General features: G+C 36.4%; 1 protein-coding gene across 1 annotated transcript in view; it reads right to left on the bottom strand.

The window, feature by feature from the left end:
* Positions 1–324: 324 nt before the first annotated feature.
* Positions 325–23,848, bottom strand: part of LOC149844528 (B3 domain-containing protein Os07g0563300-like) — a 39,714-nt gene continuing 16,190 nt past the window's right edge. The window contains exons 5-13 of the mRNA XM_089994689.1: positions 21,746–22,587; positions 21,477–21,573; positions 20,734–20,908; positions 19,914–19,987; positions 6,469–6,855; positions 4,116–4,165; positions 2,985–3,098; positions 2,420–2,481; positions 325–1,537 (exon numbers count right to left, since the gene is read on the bottom strand). Of these exons, the coding sequence (XP_089850815.1) occupies positions 753–1,537; positions 2,420–2,481; positions 2,985–3,098; positions 4,116–4,165; positions 6,469–6,855; positions 19,914–19,987; positions 20,734–20,908; positions 21,477–21,573; positions 21,746–22,587 (2,586 nt within the window). The 3' untranslated portion in view covers positions 325–752. The remainder of the gene's footprint in view (positions 1,538–2,419; positions 2,482–2,984; positions 3,099–4,115; positions 4,166–6,468; positions 6,856–19,913; positions 19,988–20,733; positions 20,909–21,476; positions 21,574–21,745; positions 22,588–23,848) is intronic.

Raw genomic sequence — 23,848 nt, 5'->3', positions numbered from 1 at the left:
TGTTTTTTTTAAGAGGAAACTTGAATTTTAGACTTAAGAAATTTTGACTGTTGATTTTTGAACCACTTTAAAAACATAATTACTTGTCATAATCACATGATTCAAAATAGATTTTCTACTAAACAAACCATTTAGATCACATCCGTAACATATGATCTACAAAAAATTGAAATTTTTTGAAGAGTGGTTTTTACTCATTGGTTCTTGTGGAGGACACCCCTGGGCAGTAAACACGAGGTGTTACCTTTATATGATGCGAGTAATTTTACATCAAGAAGAGTTAACAAGTCAGCAACTAATTTCCACACAAACTGGATCAACATATTTGTGCAATGATTGTACCACTATCTCTGTTCATCTTAAGGTTAATTACAATTGGAATAGAATAGAACAACAATGTTTCATTAAACTTGCTACTCTATTATAAAAAAATTGTTTCTACAAATAATAAAGGCAGCCATGTGCTAGGTTTACAATTTAATTTCTCCTTCCCATCTTGAAGTCTTGGAGCTCTGTACAAGGTTACATACCTCGGCTGCTCCATATATGTAACTCGAGAGCCGCTTTTCCTCTGCTTTGCGCTTTGCACTGAGCAAAGCTTTGCGCTTCATCCTGTGCAAGTCTCTGTTAGATGTGCAATATATTTCAAAGAACAAATAATCAAGTTTCATTTATCCTATCCTCTGAAACATTTACAGCCTCCTTGCTGGTTAGCCAAGAGAACCCCACATCAGATCAAATGTGGACATTCATCACGCAGCAGTGGTCGCTGGTGTTGGCGCTGACTGGGACAAGTGGATTGCTTCAGCACTACCTATATCTTTTTCCTGCAAGCTAAGCTCATGGAGATCGCCATTACCTTCCTTTGACTTTTCATCAACAGGATCTACAGTATTTGTGCCTGTCGGTTTCTCTTGGTCAGTGGAAGAACATGGGATGCCCATCCACATGGAATCATGGAATGGCTTTATCATGTCGACTGAATCTGAATGAGGAGAGAAATCCTCTTCACGTTCGGGCTGAGAATTCAAATCAATCTCGCCCTTCCCTAGACTACCACACCTCTCTTTGTAAGCTGAATAGGACAGTGACCCTCCAGTATCTGCTGCATTTCTTGATAAATCTGAATTCTTGTTAGTAGAATTGTGATCAGGCTTCTCAGCCTCCACTTTCTGAATGCAAGTTGACTTATCTGTCTTCTCTGGGGAGTCCTGGTGGTTCCTTTGAGCATTTTCTGCTTCCTTCTCAGACTGGCGCTTCTTCCTGCGCAACATGAGAGTTCGGAACCGTCTCTTGACCATCAGACAGACGTTGCACGTGCAAGTGGGATCATGCTTGGGACCTTGGCCACTTGGAGGCTGGATGCAAACTATGCATGAGCATCCAGGGCGATGACGTGGATGCTTTGTGGTGGGTGCATGTGTTGGAGGAGGATGTTGCTCATTTTCATCAAGAATGGCTAGGTCCGCAAGCTCATCAAGCTTCGTGAGAGGCTCTCCACCTTTCAGCTTTTTTGCCGCACGAGGTTCTTTGTATGCTGGGTATCGCAGGGACGAATCAATCATAAGAATCAGGAAGTAATCATGAAACAAAGCTGTCACTTATGCACAAGCATGTTTCTTGAGAAGACAAAATCACTTGAAACTAGGGTCGGGTGGTTCGGACCCAGGTGAAACCAGACCTGACCCCGATTTCGGGTATGGTAGCGGATCTGAACCTGGGTCAAATCGGACCCACAAAAAGAGAAACCATACCCAGACCCAATAAGAACTACATGAACCAGAACCGGGCCATACCCGGAAAAATAATATTTTTTTATCATTTTTACATTGAAAATTTGCGGGTCTTAATCAGAACTTGGGTCGGGCCCAGGTCTGGTAACAAATTTCACTAACTATACCCGGATCCATGTTTTAATCGAACCTTCGGATCTGGACCCGGGTCTTAATCAGTTCTTATTTATCACCATACCCGGACCCTATAGGGTTTGGTACGGGTCGGGTCCGGGTAAACCCAACCTGTTGACACCCCTACTTAGAACATGGGATGAGGTTGAGAAACTTAGTGGTTCAGGTAATGGAAAAATATTAGGCAAGCAACCACTTCCCAAGAGATAATTCCTTACACTAAATTATGGTTCTGAACTCCTCATCAGGAAATAATTCATATTTCCAAGAAAAACTCTATCCGCTTTAAAAACTTATGAGAAAAGCTTAATTTCAATCAATTTGAACATTTCCAAGATCCAAAGAATGCTTTTAGAATTCAAAAGAACCACAGTGCAACAAGTTCAAGATTTAAGATCAAGAAAGAATTTCAACATTGCAGTATAAGATGTGTCAGAGCAATTCAATCTACTCCTTTATGTTCAAAGATTAGAAACAAAATAAATTACAAATGAAAGAACTAATAGACATACCAAACTTTGAAGGAAGATCCTCATGTTCTGTGGAAATTTCCTGAGCTGATGAACATGATGACCTGCAAAGGATCATCTTTAAGATAATAGTAAACAAGATAGAACAGCACTGACACCCTACACCATATCGTGGAGGTTTCACCTAGAATACCTCATCATAATCATCATCAAGGTGTCAGCTTACTTATGTTTAACCATAAGAAGGTAGACCTTTCCCACCTCTAAATTTTGCTCTGTCCAATCACTTGACAGAAGAAACAGATTAATCGGATGTTGGACACACAAGATGTAGCTTTTGTTTCAGACAGGAAATGCTCATTATAAATTTAAGAAAATGCATACCAATAAACAATTATAAAGCATTTGGGCATAAGATTGAAAATATAGACTTGAAAATGGAACATCAGATAGACACCCTCAAAATTTTGCCACACCATAGATTGCCCCTTAATGGGCTTTATCACCTTTATTTGTACCCATGAGAAAAGATTGATAGCACACCCATTCAATAATAAAACAATAAGATGCAAATGGTGCATCATTGACAGAATTAAAATTAAGTCACCTTTCTGGATCCCATACATTGTCAGAGCAGACCCATCTCAGAGGCAGACGAGCACCCGCGGGCAGCTTACGCCACTTTGAGCAGTCCTCACACTGCACCCATTGCGTCTTTTCCCTAGTATGAAAGGAAACATAATATTCTTAATACACTTTGCAATACCAAAAATGATAATGACGACAAAACAGAAAACAATAACAATATATTCGCAATAAAAGCAAAAACCACAAACAATGAGAACAAGAATGATAAAAGTAGCAGTTGCAGTAGTAGCAGTGATATTCCCTTTGTTATTATATTATCATCCAGCACCATCGTGATTGTTGCTACTGTTACTGATTTGCTGCTACAACAACCAGAACCATGTAATTGTGGTCATCATCATTATTATTGCCATTGCTATTATCATCTAACAGAAAGACAGCCACAACAAAGCAGTGAGACCACGTTAGTGCATGGAAGAGCCTTCCAAAACAGTAACAAACCCCAAAAGCAGGGTTACTCTTCCCCAGTTAGTTTGTAGAAAGATTTATTTGAAAAAAAAAGCTGATTGAAGTTTTTCATTTTAGTGGATCAGGATATCACCAGTGAGCAGTTAAGAGTTAAAAAACATTATCATGTTCATGCTGCCTGAACACAATCACGGTGAATACAACCTTCCCGATTATGCATTAATAATTAATGAATTTATGAGAAAACATAGTTGTCTGTATGCTTCAAGGGAGAGGCACTAACTAGTTTAAAATACACTTAATTTTTCCTTTTTTCTGTTGTCTTTCTTTTCTGTTAGGCACCTATCAATCTATCATGCAAGAACAGGTGGAATCCAGTGCAGCTTGTGATGCAAACCCAACATTTCCAGTTTTCTATACTTTTATTGTGATGAGGAAAATCCATGGTGATCTCACCTTTTTGCAGAAGAAAAAACAACAACCAGATGAATGTTGCTTTTCAACTGAGGCAGGAAAAAACAGTTTAAACTCTGATGTCATGTTTTTTCTGATCGCAATACAGCCTAAATGACATTCAGTTTACTATTTTTCCAAGCAAAAGCAAGGGCAATAAGATGGAACCAAACTCATATCCCAAATGGAACTACCCCAACAGAGTTGTAACAGAAAAGCAAGTGATTACCCCATCTGGTTGGCAGTAACTATAGGTCGCTTCCCTAGAACTGGAGGTTCCTGTTGAAATGTTCCCCACATTAGCAGGCAATAGAAGCAGTTGTCTTAAAGAATGAACAGGAGACAGCAAAGTTTAATAAATGAAACTGGCTGAAGAATATAAATTTATGTATCTTAAATGAAAGTACAAATTCCTTAATATTTTTTCCAATCAAATGCAATACTACTGCATGGTGAAGACATATAACTAAAAGACTACCATATAACATTCTTCTCCATGATGTCCATTATGCTGAATAGTTGCAAGCCGAAACAAATAAATAACTGAATAGAATATGAATTCAACATGAAAGATAAAGTAAAAGAAAACAGTTTGTTGAGAGTCGAGGATCAAGAAATATATTCTCCAATCATTACAAAATAATCTAAAAAATGATAAAGACTTGCAGAGAAACTAACAGTTAGAGAATAGCTACATAGATTTACACATAAAAACTTTCCCCTAATTGTGAAGGAAATTAAAAAAAAAAAAAAGAAAGAAAACAAAATTACTTGAAATTTTGAGATATAAAAAAGAGACCAGAAACCAGTATTAAAAAAAAGTCTATACAGAACCTTATCATAGTAGCTTTGCGCCCCTGGTGTTGTATGCCCAACCACACAAGGTAATTTCTGGTCTCAACAAGCTTCCCAAGATTAATTTGATGGATCCAGCATTGTACAACTCAAACCATCTTAGTTTCTCACAAGGTTGCCAGACTAGGAAGTGGAAGCGGGAAACGATACGGGAAGCGGAAGCGAGAAGCGATGCATTTTAAAATATATAGGAAGCGGGAAGCGAGGAATAAAAAAAAATATAAGAGTTGAATGAGAATCAAAATAAAACACAAATAAAAACTAAAATAAAAGTGACTAATATTAAATTTCATGATTTTTTAGTGTAAGAATTAAATTTTTAACAAAATCTAAAAATGATGACTACCAATTTAGCGAAAGCACACGGAAGTGAGAAGAGTCAGAGAAAACACATAAAAAACATGAAAAGTTGAGTAAAAGAACATATAATAAGAACAAATGAAGCGTGTGGAAAGCATAGGAGAAGCGTGGGGGAATCGAGGTTCTCATCAAGTTTCGGAAGCGAGGAGTATCGCGCTTCCGAAGTGAGTTTCCGGGAAGCGAGCTTCCCACCTATCTAAGAAGCTTCCGGTAACTCTGGTTTCTCATTACCCTTATAATACTTGTATACAATATTATAACAATATGATGTTGTTTTGATTGCTTATACATACATGTAGCAAGCAAAACCCTACAGATGGGAATAGTGATATGCAACAAGGAACTTTTTTTCTTCTTTCTTTTATGATTCTGAGGTGCGACATGAAATTTCTTGCTCCTTAATTACTTTTCATGTTGAATTTTCTCAGTAAATGCATGAGTCCTACCTAAATTTCCATTTCTGATAAATGGTTCCACAAAAGATACTACTTAGAAATATAAATTGAAAAAAAGTAATTCTACTTTTTGCCATCATTATTTGATTACAATTTGTGGTTCTTCATTTTCCAGCTAAATTTTAACCAATTAGCATTTTCCTATGCTTGCTCCAAGGCTAATGAGATTTATGATACATCATAAAATAAAACTATTTTACGGTGCACTCATAAACAAATAATTTCTTCAAACCTGTGTCACAGGGACACGCCATTTTGATGGTGTGACACAGACACTGACATATATTGATCATTATTAACAATATTTTATTATTTTTTAATGTTTTAAAGTTTTATTTCAATAAAAATGCATTTTTAACATTAAAATGTCAAAAAATAGTTTTTTGTTGATTAAAAAATTTAAAAATTGCCATGTCCTCGCCCTATTTTCCAACAAAAAATTGAACTTGCGAGTCGAACCCGCGTCATGCATCCTCATGTCCACGTCAATGTTGTCAACATCGGAATCAGACCTGTATCGTTTGGCCAACGATTCAGGTTAATTGGCCGATACCAATTCTCAAGTGAATCATTCTGAATCGGACAAAAAATAATTAAAAAATATTATTTTAAGCTATTTTTACATTTATTAAAAAAAATAGCTGATAGGTCAGTATCGTATCAATTTTCTGGCGATACGATATGTATCGGCCGATACCCACTGATACTGACAACACTGGTCCAAATGTGTCTTTGTGACAGCTTCTAACAAGATTAGTAACAAGAGAGATGCATTCCTTTTAACGTCATAACATTTACAGTTGAAAAAACTTGGCATCAAATGCAGATAAAACTTATTATTGAAAGCTTTATGCAGCATATGGAGATATGGCAGACCTCAATTCCTAATCAGTCACAAAGCAAATCATGTACCTCATATTCCTCAAATTCATGGCCTTCAATAACTAAAATGCTGGGAGCATGGTTAGGAGGTGGTTGTAGTAATTCCTGTGCTTCCTCCCATGTCAATTTCAGCTTTGTGATCTCCTTGCTGTCAACACAAAGATGCCTGCTTTTTGAACCAACAGATCTACGTTTCCTTTTATCGAGCAAGACAGACATCAAACCAGAGGCATCTTTAGGCTCGCCTGCTGTTTTATCAACAGACAGAGAATAAACATCAACTGGATCAATCTGTTTCCGGGATGAATTATGGATTGATTCAACAGTTCCCTTTGAAGAATACGCAGGGAGAGCTGTTACAACTGCATTACAACCTGAAATCCTGCTTGAAACGTCTCCACCAAGTGACTTGACATCCTGTGAAGCATCAACAATTCCAGCATAATAGCATAATGACTGGTTAGAAATCTGAAAATAACCATAAAATTTTTATCATAAAAAAACTAGAAAGAACCACTCGGAACAATCATGAGCATACTTATGTCATGCGGAAGACACAAAAACAAGACAGAAGGCAAAAATCATTGGGCGACAAAACTAAATAATAACACAAATGACAACATATGGCTCCTTCATACATGGATTATTGATGCATTAGTTACATAACAGGCTCGTGGATCAACGGAATCATTAAACATAGAAAAAATAAGTGTTGATGTGAAAGTATAAAAATTTAAAGGATGGATGGTTCTATTCACATGCAAGTATAACAATCAATGCTTTCTGTCCACAAAGTAGGATAATGCATATTCATCATTGATGATTCACTGTGTGATCCTTAGTTTAGTTTGACTTTGAAGGCACCTGTATGAGACATAATTATGGATTTCATCATGAGTTCCCTCTAGAATCAAGCTGCAGCAAAATACAGTATGTCTTGGATATGCGATCCTCATAAAGAATTCGGTGTGACATCCTCATTTAAATCTATTGTGAAGTCTGGCACAAGCTTCCAAAAAAAAAATAATTTGATGTCTTGGCCTTTTCCCCAAGGGCATATGCTTTGGCTGGTTACTAATTTGGGCAGGGTGCTTATAAATGAAAACTATCAGAGAAGTTTGCATTTGGCCAGCAGTGCGCCTTTGTCACAGAACTGTAAGACCATTTCACTATACCTTTGTTCTCTCTCTCTTTACTAAACCAGGCCATCAAGATGGCTTGGTCTGAAGAAGAAGTTAGGTGGCATTGCAACAGAATGTGAACCCTATCTCTTAGCTCGAAATATCATGTGTTGGAAATCAGAGAAAAGATGAGGGAGAGATGCTAAGGTTAGAGAAGGCACACAAGAGAGAGGAGAGAACATGTTCTATTCAAAAGGTTGTAACATGAGAGAGGTCTCACACTTAAAAAGGGTTGACCCCCTTTAGAGTAAATCAAAAGAAAAATATAAAAAGACTAGTATACCCCTATCTTAATAGGGTATGTACACAATAGCTTTATAAAGTTACTTTACACATGTTTACCCTACAATATATTACATATACTTTCAATACTCCCCTTCAAACTTGAAAGGATGTAAAGGAATCATTCCAAGTTTGAAAAGGAAAGAACTCAAATGTGAAGAGGAAACACTTTTTGAAAACACGTCTGTGATATGATTCCTTGAGTTGACATGCTCCAATGTTATAATCACATCTTCATAAGCTCTTTTTGTATAATGGCAATCAATTTTAATGTGTTTAGTGCGCTCATGAAATTTTGGATTCTTGGCAATATGAATAGCACTCATATTGTCACAATATACCTGAGTTTTCTTTTCACATAGAATTTTCAACTCCTCTAATAGCCATCGTATCCAAATAATCTCAGCCACAACTTGAGCCATCGCTCTGTATTAAGCTTCTACAGTGGACAAAGCAACTCTTTGTTGCTTCTTGATCTTCCACGAGATCAAAGAACTCCCAAGAACGACAAAAAAAACTGTGGTGGAAAGTCGGTCTCTAATGAAACCTCCAAAATCAGCATCACAAAAAACTCTCAACTCTTATGAAGATGAGAAAAACATGCCATTGTGCATAGATCCTCTAAACATACCTAATGATCTTAAGTTCGGCTAATAAGTTGACTAATCTGGGAGCACTCATAAATTGACTCACTACATGAACCGCATGAGTTATATCAAGTCTGTATATAAATATATATAAGGCTCCCAATATCTTCAAGTTTGCCTCCATGGGGGAATTTGCCTGTTTTGAGTCATCTGCCAATCTTGCTTTCACAACCAAATCCGTAGCATACTTATGTTGGGACAAGTACAGTCCCCTAGGAGAGTAGGCTATCTCAATCCCAAGAAAATACTTCAAACGCTCCAAGTCTTTCATCTCAAACATATTGGCCAGCTTCTTTTTGGTCTCTTCAGTCTTTTTTATGTCATCTCCAGTAAGAACCATATCATTGTTAAAATGTAATTGCAAACCAACATTGTAAGTATATATATAGAGAGAGATACATATACATATATACTATGTATGTATACGTATCTCTATGTGTGTGTGTGTGTATATATATATATATATATATATATATATATATATATATTTATATTTATTTGTCCATAATACCCGAAAGGGTATTTCTATAATTTCACCTTTAAGTGTTGTATCACATTGGGGGCTAATGTGACCGTTGGGGGCTCCCCAACGACTCCTTTGGGAGCCCCCCATGTGGTCCCTTTTGCTTGTATAAATAGGGGTGTTCCCCCTTTGTAATGAATAAGCTTGAGAGTCTCAAGCATTCTCTTTTTTTTATTGAAACACATGCCTTAGTGCATGTTTGTTATTTTTACGCATTTGTGCGTAGTTGTTCCAGTGTTGTGTGAGTGCCTTCGTGCACATCTTTTGTAAAGTATTTGTGCTTGTATACGTATTGTCTCTTCGTAGACATTTTCACATGGTATCAGAGCCAAGTTGGTGATAGAGGATAGTGGGATTCTTCATTTTTCGAGTGCCTTGAAAAGCGTGCCTTCAGTGTTTTAAAAATTGAAGGGGTGGATCTTGATTCTCCAATATTTTAGAAGAATCTTGTGCAAGTAAGACTTAAAGATATCCTTTTGGTACGTATTTCTCCTTCTATCTTTACTCTCTAATGGGCAAAAAAGAGTCCTCATTTGCTCTCGGCTTTAAACTAAATGGCTTCAACTATCATGTTTGGGCCGGGAACATAGAGGCTCACATAAAAGGGAAGGGTTTATGGGGTTATGTGCAAGGCACAATTCCGAAACCCGAACCGAAAATTACTATTGTTAAAGATGGAGAAATCAAGATTATTGAAGGGGATGAAAGAACAAAAGCACTTGCGAATTATTCCAAGAAACATGACGAATGGAAAATGAAGAATTTTAAGATTCTTTCTTGAATTTTTTCGTCGGTTGAAACCAAGATTGATGCCAATATTATTAAGTTCAAGAAAGCTTCGGAAGCATGACATTATCTTGAAAAAATGTATACTTCAAGGGATTTTTCCCATAAATACTACCTTCAAAAGAAGGCTCTTACTTTTCAACAAGGCGACATGACTATTAGATAATATTTCGCCGATCTTTCTTCTATTTGGGATGAGCTTGCTATGCTCGAACCAAAATGGAATGGAGAAGCAATTGAACTCCATCACAAGCAACTTGAAGAAGATCGGTTCTTCAACTTTTTGAATGGGCTAAAGCCCGAATTTGAGCAAATAAGGTCATCTCTTTTATCCTCATTTACTCCCCCTCTCTTGATGATGTTCTCACCAAATTAAGTGGTGAAGAGACCCGTATGAGTATAAGTAAACAAGGATCAAATATACTTGTCATTTCTTCTAATTATGAAGAAAATGATGGGGTCAATGTTGTATCAAGACCCAGAAACAATGTAAAAGCCTATCTTCCTCCTCATTTCAAACCACAAAATCGAGAAAATAGTGGGCAAAGGAGAAAGAAGGACTATAGCAAAAAAAATTGCCATTTTTGTAAAGAACCGGAGAATATCAAACCTATATGCCCTAAATGGAAGAGACTTCTAGCCATGGCCACCACCGGTATACCGCAAAAGAAGGAGGCATCTTCAAGTGGATCTTTTTCACTAAATTAAATAGTGGAAGCTCTTCAACCTCTCCTCGAGGGAGCTACCTTCGGTGCCGCTGTATCTACCTCTTCCCCTCTAGGTAAAGTTTCTTGGCTTTTGGACTCCGGTGCATCTTTTCATATGTCCCCAAACATATATTCTCTTTCCGATTATTCAAAAAATATTTCACCATCTTTTGTTTCCACTGCAAATGAAACCTCTATTGAAATTAAAGGCATAGAAAATTTTGAAACTCAAGATTTTTTTATTCTAAAAATCAGATTTATACCTAAGCTAAACTTAAACCTTCTCTCTATTTCTCAACTCTCGGACCATGGTTGTGATATTAAATTTTCTTTTGATAAATGTTCAATACAGGATCGTCGGTCCAGGAAATTGATTGGGGAAGACTTTAGGAAGGGAGACTTATATTATATGGACTCTCTTCAGATTCCACTTTTTTTTGTAATGTTGCCCGATACAAATATTTAAATGTGCGGCACAAAAACTTGGTCATCCTAACATCACCAAGTTGTCTTATTTACATTTTGCAAAATATCTCTGTAAAAGTTCATTTTCTTGTAATGATTGTATTCTCGAAAAAATGCGAAGTTTACCTTTTGAACAAAGAACTATGTTCTCTTCTAAACCATTTGAAATTGTTTATTCAGATGTTTGGGGACCTACACCAGTTGTTTCAAAAAGAGTTTTTTCTTACTATGTAATCTTTGTGGATGACTTTTCTAGATATTCATGAATTTATTTTCTCAAGTATAAGCATGAAGTATTTTTGTGCTTTAAATCTTTTCATGTAATGATCATGAATCAATTCAAGAGCAACATAAAGATATTTAGAAGTGATTCTGGAGAAGAATATCTCTCCAATGAATTCAAAAAATATCTTGAGGATAGTGGTATTGTTCACCAAAGGTCTTGTCCTAAATCCCCTCAACAAAATAGGTTGGCCGAAAGGAAACATAGACACATCATTGAGACCACTAAAACCCTTCTTATATCTCAAAATATTCCTAAAAACTTTTGGGCCGAGGCAGCCCTTGCTTCAGTATATCTCATAAATCGCTTACCTTCTAGGAATTTGGGAAAGATCTCTCCTTTTGAAGTTTTACATAAGATGGAACCTGATTATAATAGGTTACGAGTCTTTGGTTGTAAGTGTTTTATACTTATTGATAAGAATGACAAACTCTCTCCAAAGGCTATTTCTTGTGTCTTTCATGGATATTCTGAAACTCAAAAAGGGTTTCGATGTTATGACTCTAGAAATGATAAGTTATATGTCTCAAGAAATGTGACTTTCTTAGAAAATGAGAGCGGACTTGAAAGAAATGTTTCCCACCAAGAAAATACTGATTATTCTTTCTTATTTGACTTATTGTCTAGTAATGATGATATGTCTAGTGATGATGAAGTATCATCAAATCATGATGGGGAAAATGGAGTAGATATTGATGAACTTAATTCACCCAATATCCAAGAAGGCAAAATTTCAAGTGACCCAATAACCTATTCTCGTAGAAATCAAGATACTTTCAAAAGTGTTGTTGATCAATATAGCGAGTCTGTTCTCACTCCTGATCACAGAAGATCTGAAAGAAATAGGAGACCTCCAACTCAATTTGTCTCTTTTGATTCGTTTTCACCCTAATATAGGACTTGTCTTAGTGTTATTCATTCTTACTTTGAACCAATAAATTTTGAAGAAGCTAAAAAATGTATAGAATGGCAAGAAGCTATACAAAATGAACTCAATGCTCTTAGGAAAGCTGAGACATGGGAATTACAAACTCTACCTATTGGAAAGAAAATTATAGGTTGTCGTTGGGTATTTAAGGTTAAGACTAAGAGTGATAGATCTCTGGAGAGATAGAAAGCTCGCAATTAGATTACCACATCTAAGTAGAAAAACTATAACTCTTAATGCAGGTATATCATGTGTCAAGTATGTGATGTGGGTGTCGTGTGTGATTTTCAGCCTATACAGAATCGCGTAAAGAAGACTATGTAATAGCAATAATTAAGTAAGTAAAGCATTTTATGCAACAACAACAATTAAGCAAGTAAGGCATTAAGCAAATAAAGCTTATTCTGCAACAACAATATCAGTAACATGCATAATATTCATGTAACAACCACAATATGAATTTCATTATCTCACTTCTATACATTTTAGGATTTCGTTTCATCACAAGCTTATAATATAAAGCATGCTGAAAGAATATGCAAATGTCTCTTTAATGACTCCACTCACTGTGATACCTAACTGTTCTAAATAATGATTATTTTATCTTATCCCGCGGGTACACGTGGGCTGAGGCAACCATCACAGAAGAGAACGTTCGGGGGTATATTATTCAAGGTTGTTTTATTAACCCGAACATTCTAACTGAGACTGAAATCCCAAGGAAGCGGTCAGTGACTGAGAGAACCTCCCAAAAGACAAACCAAAACAGGATACATCCTAACTTCTGCAGAAGAACAAAGAGCTACCACCAAGGACATATTGGTAGTCCGGGTCCCCCCCAACTCCGAGGACTGGGGACCATCGAGTCACTTTAGCTCGAAACAGTTAAACACATGTCCCCAAAGTTTTGTACCACCTACCCTCTCCAAGGTAAGCCCGAACCTGAGTGGGTTAATCTTTTCATTTAATTTATTTCCCGAAGTACAGGGCATTTTCCTAACTTCCTTCTACTACCACAGCAGTAGAATTTCCAACCTTAGTCATTTTACCAAGGTGTATAGAACAGTCTCAATCCTTTGTCATATTGATTGCATAACCCACTCAAAGTGCTCCGGTGCCTTTAAACCAGTCAAGCACGAATGCCTCGGTGCCTTTAAACCAGTCGGGCAACAATATTATATTTTCATTTTCATGTGGATTCACATCATAACTTCGATGGTCTATGCATGACCCTCAACACATTGGCTTGACATTCATATGTCCACAACAAACTGACTCATAGGTTCGGTTATCAGATCATCATTCATCATCATTATTATTATTTATTTATTCTTCAATAGCAAATTGTCACAACGTACCATTAGGTTTTGACTTGTGACATCCCAACACAGGGTGGCATGTATTAAAAGCTCCGCCAAACAAACAAAGACACTGTGGGTGTCCTTTATTTAGCATGCAGTGTAATCCTAGAGATTTGGTAATACAACTAGATACTCTTCTCCAAACACATTCTCATTTGAACATTCCACAAGATATACAGCTTAGTTGGCATTTGATACTTTCAACAAATATGTAGTGTTAGGCAATAGTACTTTAGAAAAATATACAACTTAACATGCATAAGAACATTGGAGAATAAACATCTTAATGGCCATTTGAACCTTCTAGATGATATACACTTAATGGGCATTGGAACATTTTAAGAAATATGCATTTGAACATACTAAATTATGCAGCTTAGTATATAACCCTGAATATCATTTTACTATGTAGCTAAATATGCATTTGAGCATTAGTTTAATATATGACTTCATGTACCAGTGAATAACAACCTAATATGCAGTTAAGTTTGCATTAAATATCAGCTTGATATGCAGCTTTGTACGATGTTGAACATACATTTACTATGCAGTTACATAGGCATTGAGCATCTAACTAATATGCAGCTTCATATGGAACCGAACATCAACCTATAGGCATCTAATTAGGAACTGAATATGCAGGTAAATGTCAACTTGAATTTCAACTTAATATAAATCCAACTAGATTCTCATTTATACATGTTTCCGGGATTTTTCCCGCAACAGATTACGCATAACAGAAATTTCAAATACATGAGAATATTCCCTACGCACGCACACGGATCAGAAAGCCTCAACCAGGTATGTTCATTCAGAGACATCAAATGTTTCAATCCATTTCCAAATAAATTTAACGATCCCACAAAATAAGCATGGTGATTCCTAATCCCTACACACACTGTTATGAACCTATAGATTTCATTTATCAGAGATCACTGATATCACATACAGGGCTAATCAAACTAAATTTCAGAATCATATGATGAAACAACAACATAGATTAACATTGATGACAAGAAACGAACAAACTTTCTGTTCAGTCCCCTTTAGCGGAAACAGTGATAACATTTGATTGCCAAGTATATTTTCCATTGATCGATAATCTAACTTATTTACATACTGTGAATCAAATTCAGTCACTTAGAGAAAACAAATACAGATGACTACGATGTTCAGTCATCTAGAGAAAACAAATACAGATGATTCAAATACAGATGTTCATGAGAAAACTAAGGAGTAATATGTTCGATTCTCATGAACGAATCAAGCCTGCGAAACTCACTACCTATTTATTACACCACATTTTAGAAAAGGTAATATAGTCGAGTAAACAAAAGGAACTGAATCAACATCTAGCAGAACAACGACCCCATAAAAATTTTCTTTCGTTTAACCGAAACAAACCCTATCGCATGCATCGAAAACCTCTCCCCATTTTACAGAAATGTTAACCACAATAGTCCCCTTTACAATAACAATCCGAAACCCCTGAATCGTAGATTTGGGGTTTCGGTTTAGGGTTGACAGAAAAACCTCCAAATTGGGGATTTTCCATTTTGTTTCCCACGCACACACCTAATTACATTCCATAGCCCACCAAAAAGAAATCACAGCATCCTACCTGTTCCGGCGTTTCTCCTCGGAGATGCCATGGATGGAGGTGTTGCCGACCATCCCTTTCCTCCAACAGTCTTGATTTCGGAATCGCCACCGGCTACACTCGCTCCTCTGAAAGAGGGGTCATCGTCGTCGATGTTGGGCTGCCTTGTGAGGTCGTTGGCAACGGTGATCAGAATAACAAGGAGTCAGCGACAGGGCTGGGTGGGAAACCGCAACGAGCGAGGGCACAACAGAGAGGGAAAGAGAGAGCGTGAGAGGAAGAGGAAGACAGAGGGCATGAGAGGAAGAGAGGTGTGGGAGGGAAGTAAATAGGGCGGGTGGCCCCGAAACGGAAGGAGGTAGTTACCTCCTCCTCCCCGGCGGCTGCGCACACCCCTTCCCCTTTCACGCAATCGCCCTGTGTTAGGGTTCACTCAGAACCCTACGCAGCTTATCGGGCAGCCCAGTATCAGGTTAAAAAAATTATACACTTACCTTGCGTACGCGGGCGCGGCTCGAGTCTGGATCCGAGACCCGGGATCCAACCGAGTGTTGGATCCGCGTCCCTCTTGCGATGTGGATCCGTAAGTTGGATCCATATGGATCCAACCGTAAATTTATTAAAATTATTTATATATATTTAATATGTGTTTACTATTGTATTACTATTATTATTTATCTATTTATTTCTAATATATGTATATTATATTATATATGGACCATAATTGATATGTGTCCCGGATCCGAATCGTGGATTCCAGCAAATTATTATAGATCCAACATTAAAATTTTAATTGGATCCATACTACATTTAAATCTCAGAGGTCCAGGATCCAAATGTCGTAATGTGGATCCACCCATCACATATGCTATTACGGACCCCTCTAAAGTGTTATAGGTACAAAAATAGAAATTTTCTCATTAACATTTAATTTAAACTTTGCGGATCCCCTGAATTCTTTCTGTATCCAGTGTTCAATATGACCCTTGATATTGAGGATCCAATTACATTATTATAAATCTCTACTAATTTACTATGGATCCGGGGTCCATTGTGCTTCATACACCCTTTTAAATAAATCCGGATCCAAGGATCCAAAGTTTTCATCGTACCATGACTTTGAACCATGGCTTAAAATTTAATATTTACGAGTCCAAGACAACTATCATGGACTTCAATCAGCGAATCTCAGATCCAATTAGAAATTCTAATTGGACTCAAACCAATTTAAATCTTCTATGTCCAGGATTTTGCGGATCCCAAAACCAGAAATCTGATCACCTTGACTGAAAATTGATTATTAAATATTCAAATTAAGGTTCGTGATTCGATATCTAATGATCGTATTGGATTATCGAAGATCCGAACAAGATATTTATGGATGTGACGTTAAAGTTCCAAATAGGATATCATCTGAGGTCCAAATACAAATAAGCAATTAAAACAATACAATATCCTTGTAACAACCTAGGGATGTAAATTTTAAGTCTATTTATTTGATAAAATTCACGGTTATTACATCCTCCCTAATCATTTTGTTTTAAATTCAACTCAGCTAGAGCAGATAGTAACAACTCCTTGACTTCGCCACTGGTCTTCAATTTATTTGACCACTTTCTTGTCTCTGGTTGTTTGCCTCTATTTTGAGGATTAAACGAGAAATTAGCTTTGATATGCCCATTTTCATTGCATAGAAAACAGGTGGGTATTGATCTTTGCCTCTGCCCATTGGGAAGAATATTGGGTGTAGGTAATATTCCACGACTTCCTTGTCCATTTTTTTCTTGACCCCCTCTTTCTCGAAAATCATACCTACCATGTCCTAGTCCATAGGTAACTCTTGTGGCAAGGACATCGTGTGCTCCAACTTGAGCATGAGTATCTTCAGAAAATCCCTTCAAGGTCATCTCATACTGTAAAAGCTTGGCATTAAGATCTTCAAATGTAGGTAAATCTGACAAACACAATAAAGAAGTAACCATCATATGATAATTCGATCCCAACTCACTCAAAGTTTGTTGAACCATATCTTTATCACTAACTGCGTATCCAACTGATCTGTAATGGCCTTCATTTTATTCAAGTACTCCATGATAGTCATGGAGTCCTTCCTCAACATGTGAAACTCTTTCTTTAAAAATAATACTCTGGCCTGAGAAACTTGAGAATATGTTTGAACCAATCGGTGTCATAATTGCATTGTGGAGCAGTCATCTGGAATTGCCATAAGCACTTCCTGTGACAATGTAGAAGTGATATAGGCAACCAACGTTTGATCTCGCTTCATCCAGGATACGTACTCTGGATTTCTAACATAGGTAATAGAAAGATCTCCCTCACCATTCTTTTCTTCTTGTGGTATGAACTCTGGAGGAACAGAACCATCCAGATGTCTAGAAAGGTCTTGACTTCTTATGAATGGTATGATTTGTCACTTCCAAGTTAGGAAATTGGAATTATTCAGTTTCTCAGACACGAGGTGACTAAGAAAGTTTGAGGAAAGACCAAACTGAGAGTAAGGAAATGAGTCAATATTCTATCAAAGCCAAAAATAAGAAGGAATAAGAAATAAGAGAATGGTTGTACGACAAAGACCCAATTACTATTGAATTCTAATAAAATTCAGAGCAGAAACTTAATATCAGAGAATTCTGCTGCCAGCGTCCATTTTTTTTAATCGATTGGTATGGTAAACTCAAAGCAGAAAACCAGAACTATGCAGTAAGAATCTGTTCTGAATTAAAATTTAATCAAATAGGCACATTATTTTGAAAATAACGTGTTTTCTTTCAGAATATGAGAGAATAAAGGCAAGCAGTGCAAAACAGAGAAGAATATAGAGAATAAGTCCAAATATGATATTAGTTAATCAAGACAGATCTGAGATCACTTCCAGATCTGAATCTGATGTGTCGTCAACGTGTAAAAAGATAAGACGTGATCCTATTCAAGCTTGAAATCATGCAAAGATCAAACGATTCAAATCTGATCTTGCATGATTATTTAAGTTATTAATATATAAGATCACGTGCAGCAATATGACAATATGGAAACGTGAACAGAGAATCAGCTACTGAGGGAGAATCAGCAAAATCAGCAAACAGAGAATCCAAGTTTTGGAAAAGAAAAACGTTGAATTTTGTAAAAAAGAGGAACACATTATTTGAATGATTTGATTTGAAGACAAGAAGAATGGAGGAGGAAATTAGTAAGAGCAATAAGAAAAAGAGGGTAAGAAGAAGATCTTGGAGATGAAGAAGCTTTACCGGATGTTCATAAGAAGATCATGATCCTTAAAGTTGGATCTGGTGCTCTGATACCATGATAAAATCGTGGGTTTCTTCTCTCATACACAAGGCTAAGCACAGAATGAAGGGAGAATACGTGAGAGTTGCAGGATCCTCAATTGGAGGCTGCGGTATTGGCTTCCCATTAAATATATGTTGTTATAATTACTACGGTACGAAAATACCCATTACACAACAAGAAAAATTTACAATATGCCATTAATGAACATGTCCTTAAATATGTAATTAAATAAACTTGAATTGGGTTTGGATAAGATCCAAACCCAGTCGTGACTTCTTTTTACAAAAGCGACCATCAGTTCCCCAAGATCGGATTGATCGTTTCTTTAGAAGTAGACCTAGGCGAGGTATGCATTATATATCTTGTGTTTTTTTTTGTTTTTTTCACTTTCTTCCATATGTATTATTTATATTTTAATTTAAGATTTTTGAACATTTCAAGTTTTTAACATATTCATTGTAGGAAATGAAGTAAAAGGAGTCGAGGACGTGGAGAGGTACGAAGTTTCTCTAAATCTATTGTTGAGCTGAAGGGGAAGAGAAAGATGACAAATTATTGACTATAAACTCTTGATTATGTAGTTGGATTTTGGAAACTCTTAGGTTCCTTTGGCAATGATCCTGATTTTTTTATTCAAATAACTCCTAAAATCAATAACTACCAGCCCCCAACCTTACACAAGTGAAATCCCTTTGACAGTACGGGTGCCAACAAAGAGGTTCGGAAACCTTGGTAGGGTTGTAGCCAAGTTCTGAATAAAGTATTTCTTGCTCCAAGACACTCACATACTACTCAGATTTGGTTTGCATATGGCATTGATACCATATACAAATTCACTAGGCCATGTAGAACACAAGATGGAGCAATGAGCAAGGAAAAATACCAGAAGCTTCATTTAATCCAAAAAAAGAGAATTACAAACTTACAACATACAGGAGTCAACCCCCTCATTACAATATCTTGACTGAATTTGGACCAGAAATGGTCTCACATCTTGACTACAACAGATTTAAAGCAAAATTACACAACTATCCTGTCTTACTAATACAAGAATGGGTATTTCCAACAGCAGCACTAAATAATATTAGATTCCTTAACATTATATACACAAAACATTCACATAACCATATGATATAATGATTATCAATGCACAAGTAGCTAAAAAATTAGTCCACAATTTATATATCAGTATATAAATGGCTGCAAACTCAAAAAAGGTCTAACAATTGCAAGGATTGGAGCTAAATTGTACAAGAATGAGAGATATCCAAAAGTGAAGCTAAATGTAAACAGTACGGACAGATAGAACATTGTACACCCTTTTTCCTGATAAACAATCTAATACATGGAACTAAATGCAACAAACAGATGACTGAAATATCCCATTTGCTAACATCACAAACCTGATCTGATATACTTGAAACCCTCCTGAACCCCATCAGAAGCCTTCCTTCTGGATCTATCCGACTAAATGTTACTGAAGAGATAGGATGAACTCTTAGCACCCACTGAATGGATTATATAAATCACAAGAAATAATGAACTAGAGAAAAAGGCTAGGAAAGCCAAAATGAAATTAAAGGAATTGCTATATCTAACAAAATAGTGCTCTTATATGTTCAATTTTATATTTTAGTTAACTAACAAAAAACACTATATAAAAGCAAAATGAGCTAGGTCTTAACTATTGCCAGTACAATGAAAGTATCATCACTATATTCGGACTCCATTACAAAAAGGAGAGAAGAACCCAATGTTTCATGAACGAAAATGTGATAGAAATGTTCAAAGACAATGAAAGACCTCTTAATTATTTTCATCCTAAATAACATACAGATATAAACAGACTTAAGATTAGTAACCAAACATATAATATTTTTGTATACTTTAGGCACTTCCTAGTTCCCACTAACATAAGATTTGACTTTGGTGGTCCATTTAATACTTACCAAGACTTGTATTTAACTTTCCATGTGTGATAATGCCATTTTCTAGAGCAAAAATCAACAATAGAGAGTGAACCAATCAAGGTGCCAAATACTCGTGTAACAGGGGCAGTGGAATATATCAGGCACGCATCACACACAAGTGTCACAAACACATAATCTAAGACATGATACAAGATAATTACTCCAGATGTAGTGTTCCTAAAATCAGAATGGAAAAAGAAAAAAAGGAATTCAACACACCCAAAGAAATGGCATCATCAAGCAAATAAATTACCTATGTCACCAGCTTGTAATTGCATAGACTGAATGCAAGATGTTACACCTTCTAATACATACATCCTGCTGTTATTATTAGGCCAAAATCGAAACTGAAACATCCATTCATTTCCATTTGCATCCTGAATTACAAGAGGCAACCCTTCAGGATGAGATATTGCTGGGAAGTACGTCTGTTCATGATTAAGATTCACATAAGAATCAATTAGAGACAAGTGGATAAAAAAAACTTCATCTATATGGTAAAGTGAAAGTATCATAACTTGGTAGAGTGTCAAATAGTATGGACTGAACTATTCAAAATCTATAAAGAAAATTCAAAACTTGCAGTTTGTGTTCCTCAAGATATGCTGAAGTACTCCAAAGAGTTCTTCAAAGAGTGGTCATACGTTCAACATATCCCTGAACAACCCAATCCCAGCTGATCCCATCCTGACCAAAATTTCACTTTTATCTATTAAAACCTCATTATATTTGATTTGTATCCTATGATACTAGTTTCTTTAACATAGCATCATCCCCAAAGTTTAAATGATTGAGGCTCATTACATAAGATATAAAAGCTAAAAGATTTGATGATAAAGTTGGTTTCACATATTTGAAATGTATCATAGGAAAACAAAGGAGAGATTTCCGAAATAGGAGGAAATCTACATTCTCCACAGGCACCCACAGATGAATGGAATTAAAGCAGATCATTGTTTTCAAAACGGGCAACAAAGAAAAATTCTGAAGGCTCACCTCTGCACATTTTTTTGGCAGCACCAGGCGTCCTATACGACCTGCGTCACTAGCGCTCAACGTTTTCTCAAATAAAGGAGTGATGATAGAACTCGAGCTTAAAAAGAGTCAAGGATCTCAAATTCCAGATCAATTGAATGATTGAGTTCCATATAAACTGATAAAACACAATTCTCAAAGTGATTCTACTGCTTCAAGTAAATACAACATGGCAATTTGGAACTTTATGCTCCAATTTGTAACCAACAGCTAAACAACATAGTGGATACTCTCCTGATATTTTCTGAAGCGCTTGATCAGTGATCCCTGGCCAGTATGGAGGAATTAATTTATTTACCTTACATCCCTCATTGTGATTTCTTGCAGAGCTCATTTGATTTTGTGTTTCTTTAGAAGGGTCTAGTCCAGCATGAAGGTTGGGAGAATAGTCCTTTGACAACAATTGTGATTGTGATGGCCTCTGTTGCTGGGCTCGAGATACAGAAGGCTTGTTTGAATCTTTTGTATCATTTTGCGGCGAGAAGGGCATAGAAAGACCTGGAGCAGTTGAAGCATCATCCTTTGACGAAGTGGGCCACTCTTTTATATTGTGCTGCAAACCAGGTGACTCGTACTTACAACCATTAACAGATTTTTTAACCTCAAGTTCATCCGCAGTCATGTCTCTTCCAGTTTCATGGCTCTTTCTTCCTTTAACATGGTTGGAATCCCGCAAGCCCTCTATATATTCTTGAACAGACGCACCCAAAGAACTCTGTGCATCAATTTCTGAATTCCCATTATTCATCCTGTTGTGAGCAGGGAACTTGAAGATGCTATCTGCTTCCTTTCCAAGTGAGTCATCAACGTTTTTGCTCTCCACAAAGCAGGTAGATGACTGTTCCATGTTTAGAAGTTTATTACTTGCCCTTTCAGTGTCATGATATTTCATCCTTGAATATGACTCAGAATGCCAAGCCAGAGAGTTCCAAAGACCGGGAAGTTGCTGTCTTTGTCCTATGCCAGAGCTTGTCACAGGAACCTGGCTCCATGTTTTTGTAGATTGATCTGTCAGGCCATCAAGCAGAGGTAGAGAAAATAACCAAGAAGGCGGCCTTAACTGGTTGGATGCCTAGCAAGTAGATTGATGAAAAAATAATGGAATGGAAAACCAATTAATAAAGCATCCATAAGAAATGAGGGAAATCTGAGTACATAAATTCTTGCATTCAAAAAGCAAACCTTCCAACATTTATCATAAAAAACAAATATATTATAAAGAGAAAATTCTTGTTTGCTTAAAGTAGAGTTGTCAGTCGGGGAAGCGGGAGCGGAAAGCGATTCGAGAAGCGGAAGCAGGAAGTGCAAGACGACTTAGAAGCGAACCAAGAACCATCTCGGAAACGACCTACGAAGCAAACCGGAAGCAACCTAGGAAGCGAACCGGAAGTGAAAAAAAAGGAAAAAGAAAGAAAATAAAAATAAAAACACAAAAAAATGAAAAAAGAAGGGAAAGCGCGCTTTCCCAAAATGGGAAGTGCACTTCCCAATTTTGTTGGCGCTTCCCATCACGTTTCGGAAGTGCCACGTTTCTCGCTTCCGTAAAGCGCTTCGGGGAAGCATGCTTCTCCATGTCCTAAAGTGCTTCCAGTAACCTTAGCTTAAAGTGATCTCCAATTTCATTGACTGGGAAAGAAAATAAAGAGTTCTCCATTTTCTCATTAAACATATAATTTAAGCAAGAAAAAATTGCAAAAAATCTCACAGCATTAATTGATTTGTGAATGATATGAGGATAGTAAAAATAAAAGAAGAAAGTATATCATAATCACCAGTATTGATGCTATTTTGAAAATATCTCGATCATATCATATTTTTTCAGCAGCAGATAAACATAAAATGTTGTGACATTTTCAAAAATATCGATAATGCAAATATCGCAAATATATATGTGTGTGTCAAGTGTTAAGTTGTATCATATATATATTTCCTTCTTGTATTAGTTGTAGAGGTATTTTAGTCATTTCTACATTTTATGTATATTCATATTTTTTAATATGATTGTAATTCTTCCTTTTTTAATTTTTCTTATTTTTGTAATTTTTTATTTTTATTTTTGTTCTTTTTTATGTAATATTCAGCCACTGACTGTTGTACACAGTTTGAAATGAGAGAAGTTGGGCTATTCTCAACGGCTCTTATTAGAGTTGTTGGGAATCAGCCCAGCGTCTCTTTAAGAGTTGAAAAGCCTTATAAATAAGGGCTATGTGAGCCCATTGTATTGTATTATTATAGCAAGGAGTTTTGTTGCCTTAAGCTTATAAACATTGTGCATTTATTGCACTTCTTTTCTTTTGTGGCGTAAAGCATTTGAATGTTATTGTGTGTCTTGA

The sequence above is a fragment of the Nuphar pumila genome, chromosome 2 (genome assembly GCF_984573655.1).
Source record: "Nuphar pumila chromosome 2, dmNupPumi1.hap1.1, whole genome shotgun sequence".
In the NCBI taxonomy this organism is placed as follows: domain Eukaryota; kingdom Viridiplantae; phylum Streptophyta; class Magnoliopsida; order Nymphaeales; family Nymphaeaceae; genus Nuphar; species Nuphar pumila.
Note: the sequence above shows the minus strand (reverse complement) of the source record. Positions and strands in the feature narration are given on the sequence as shown.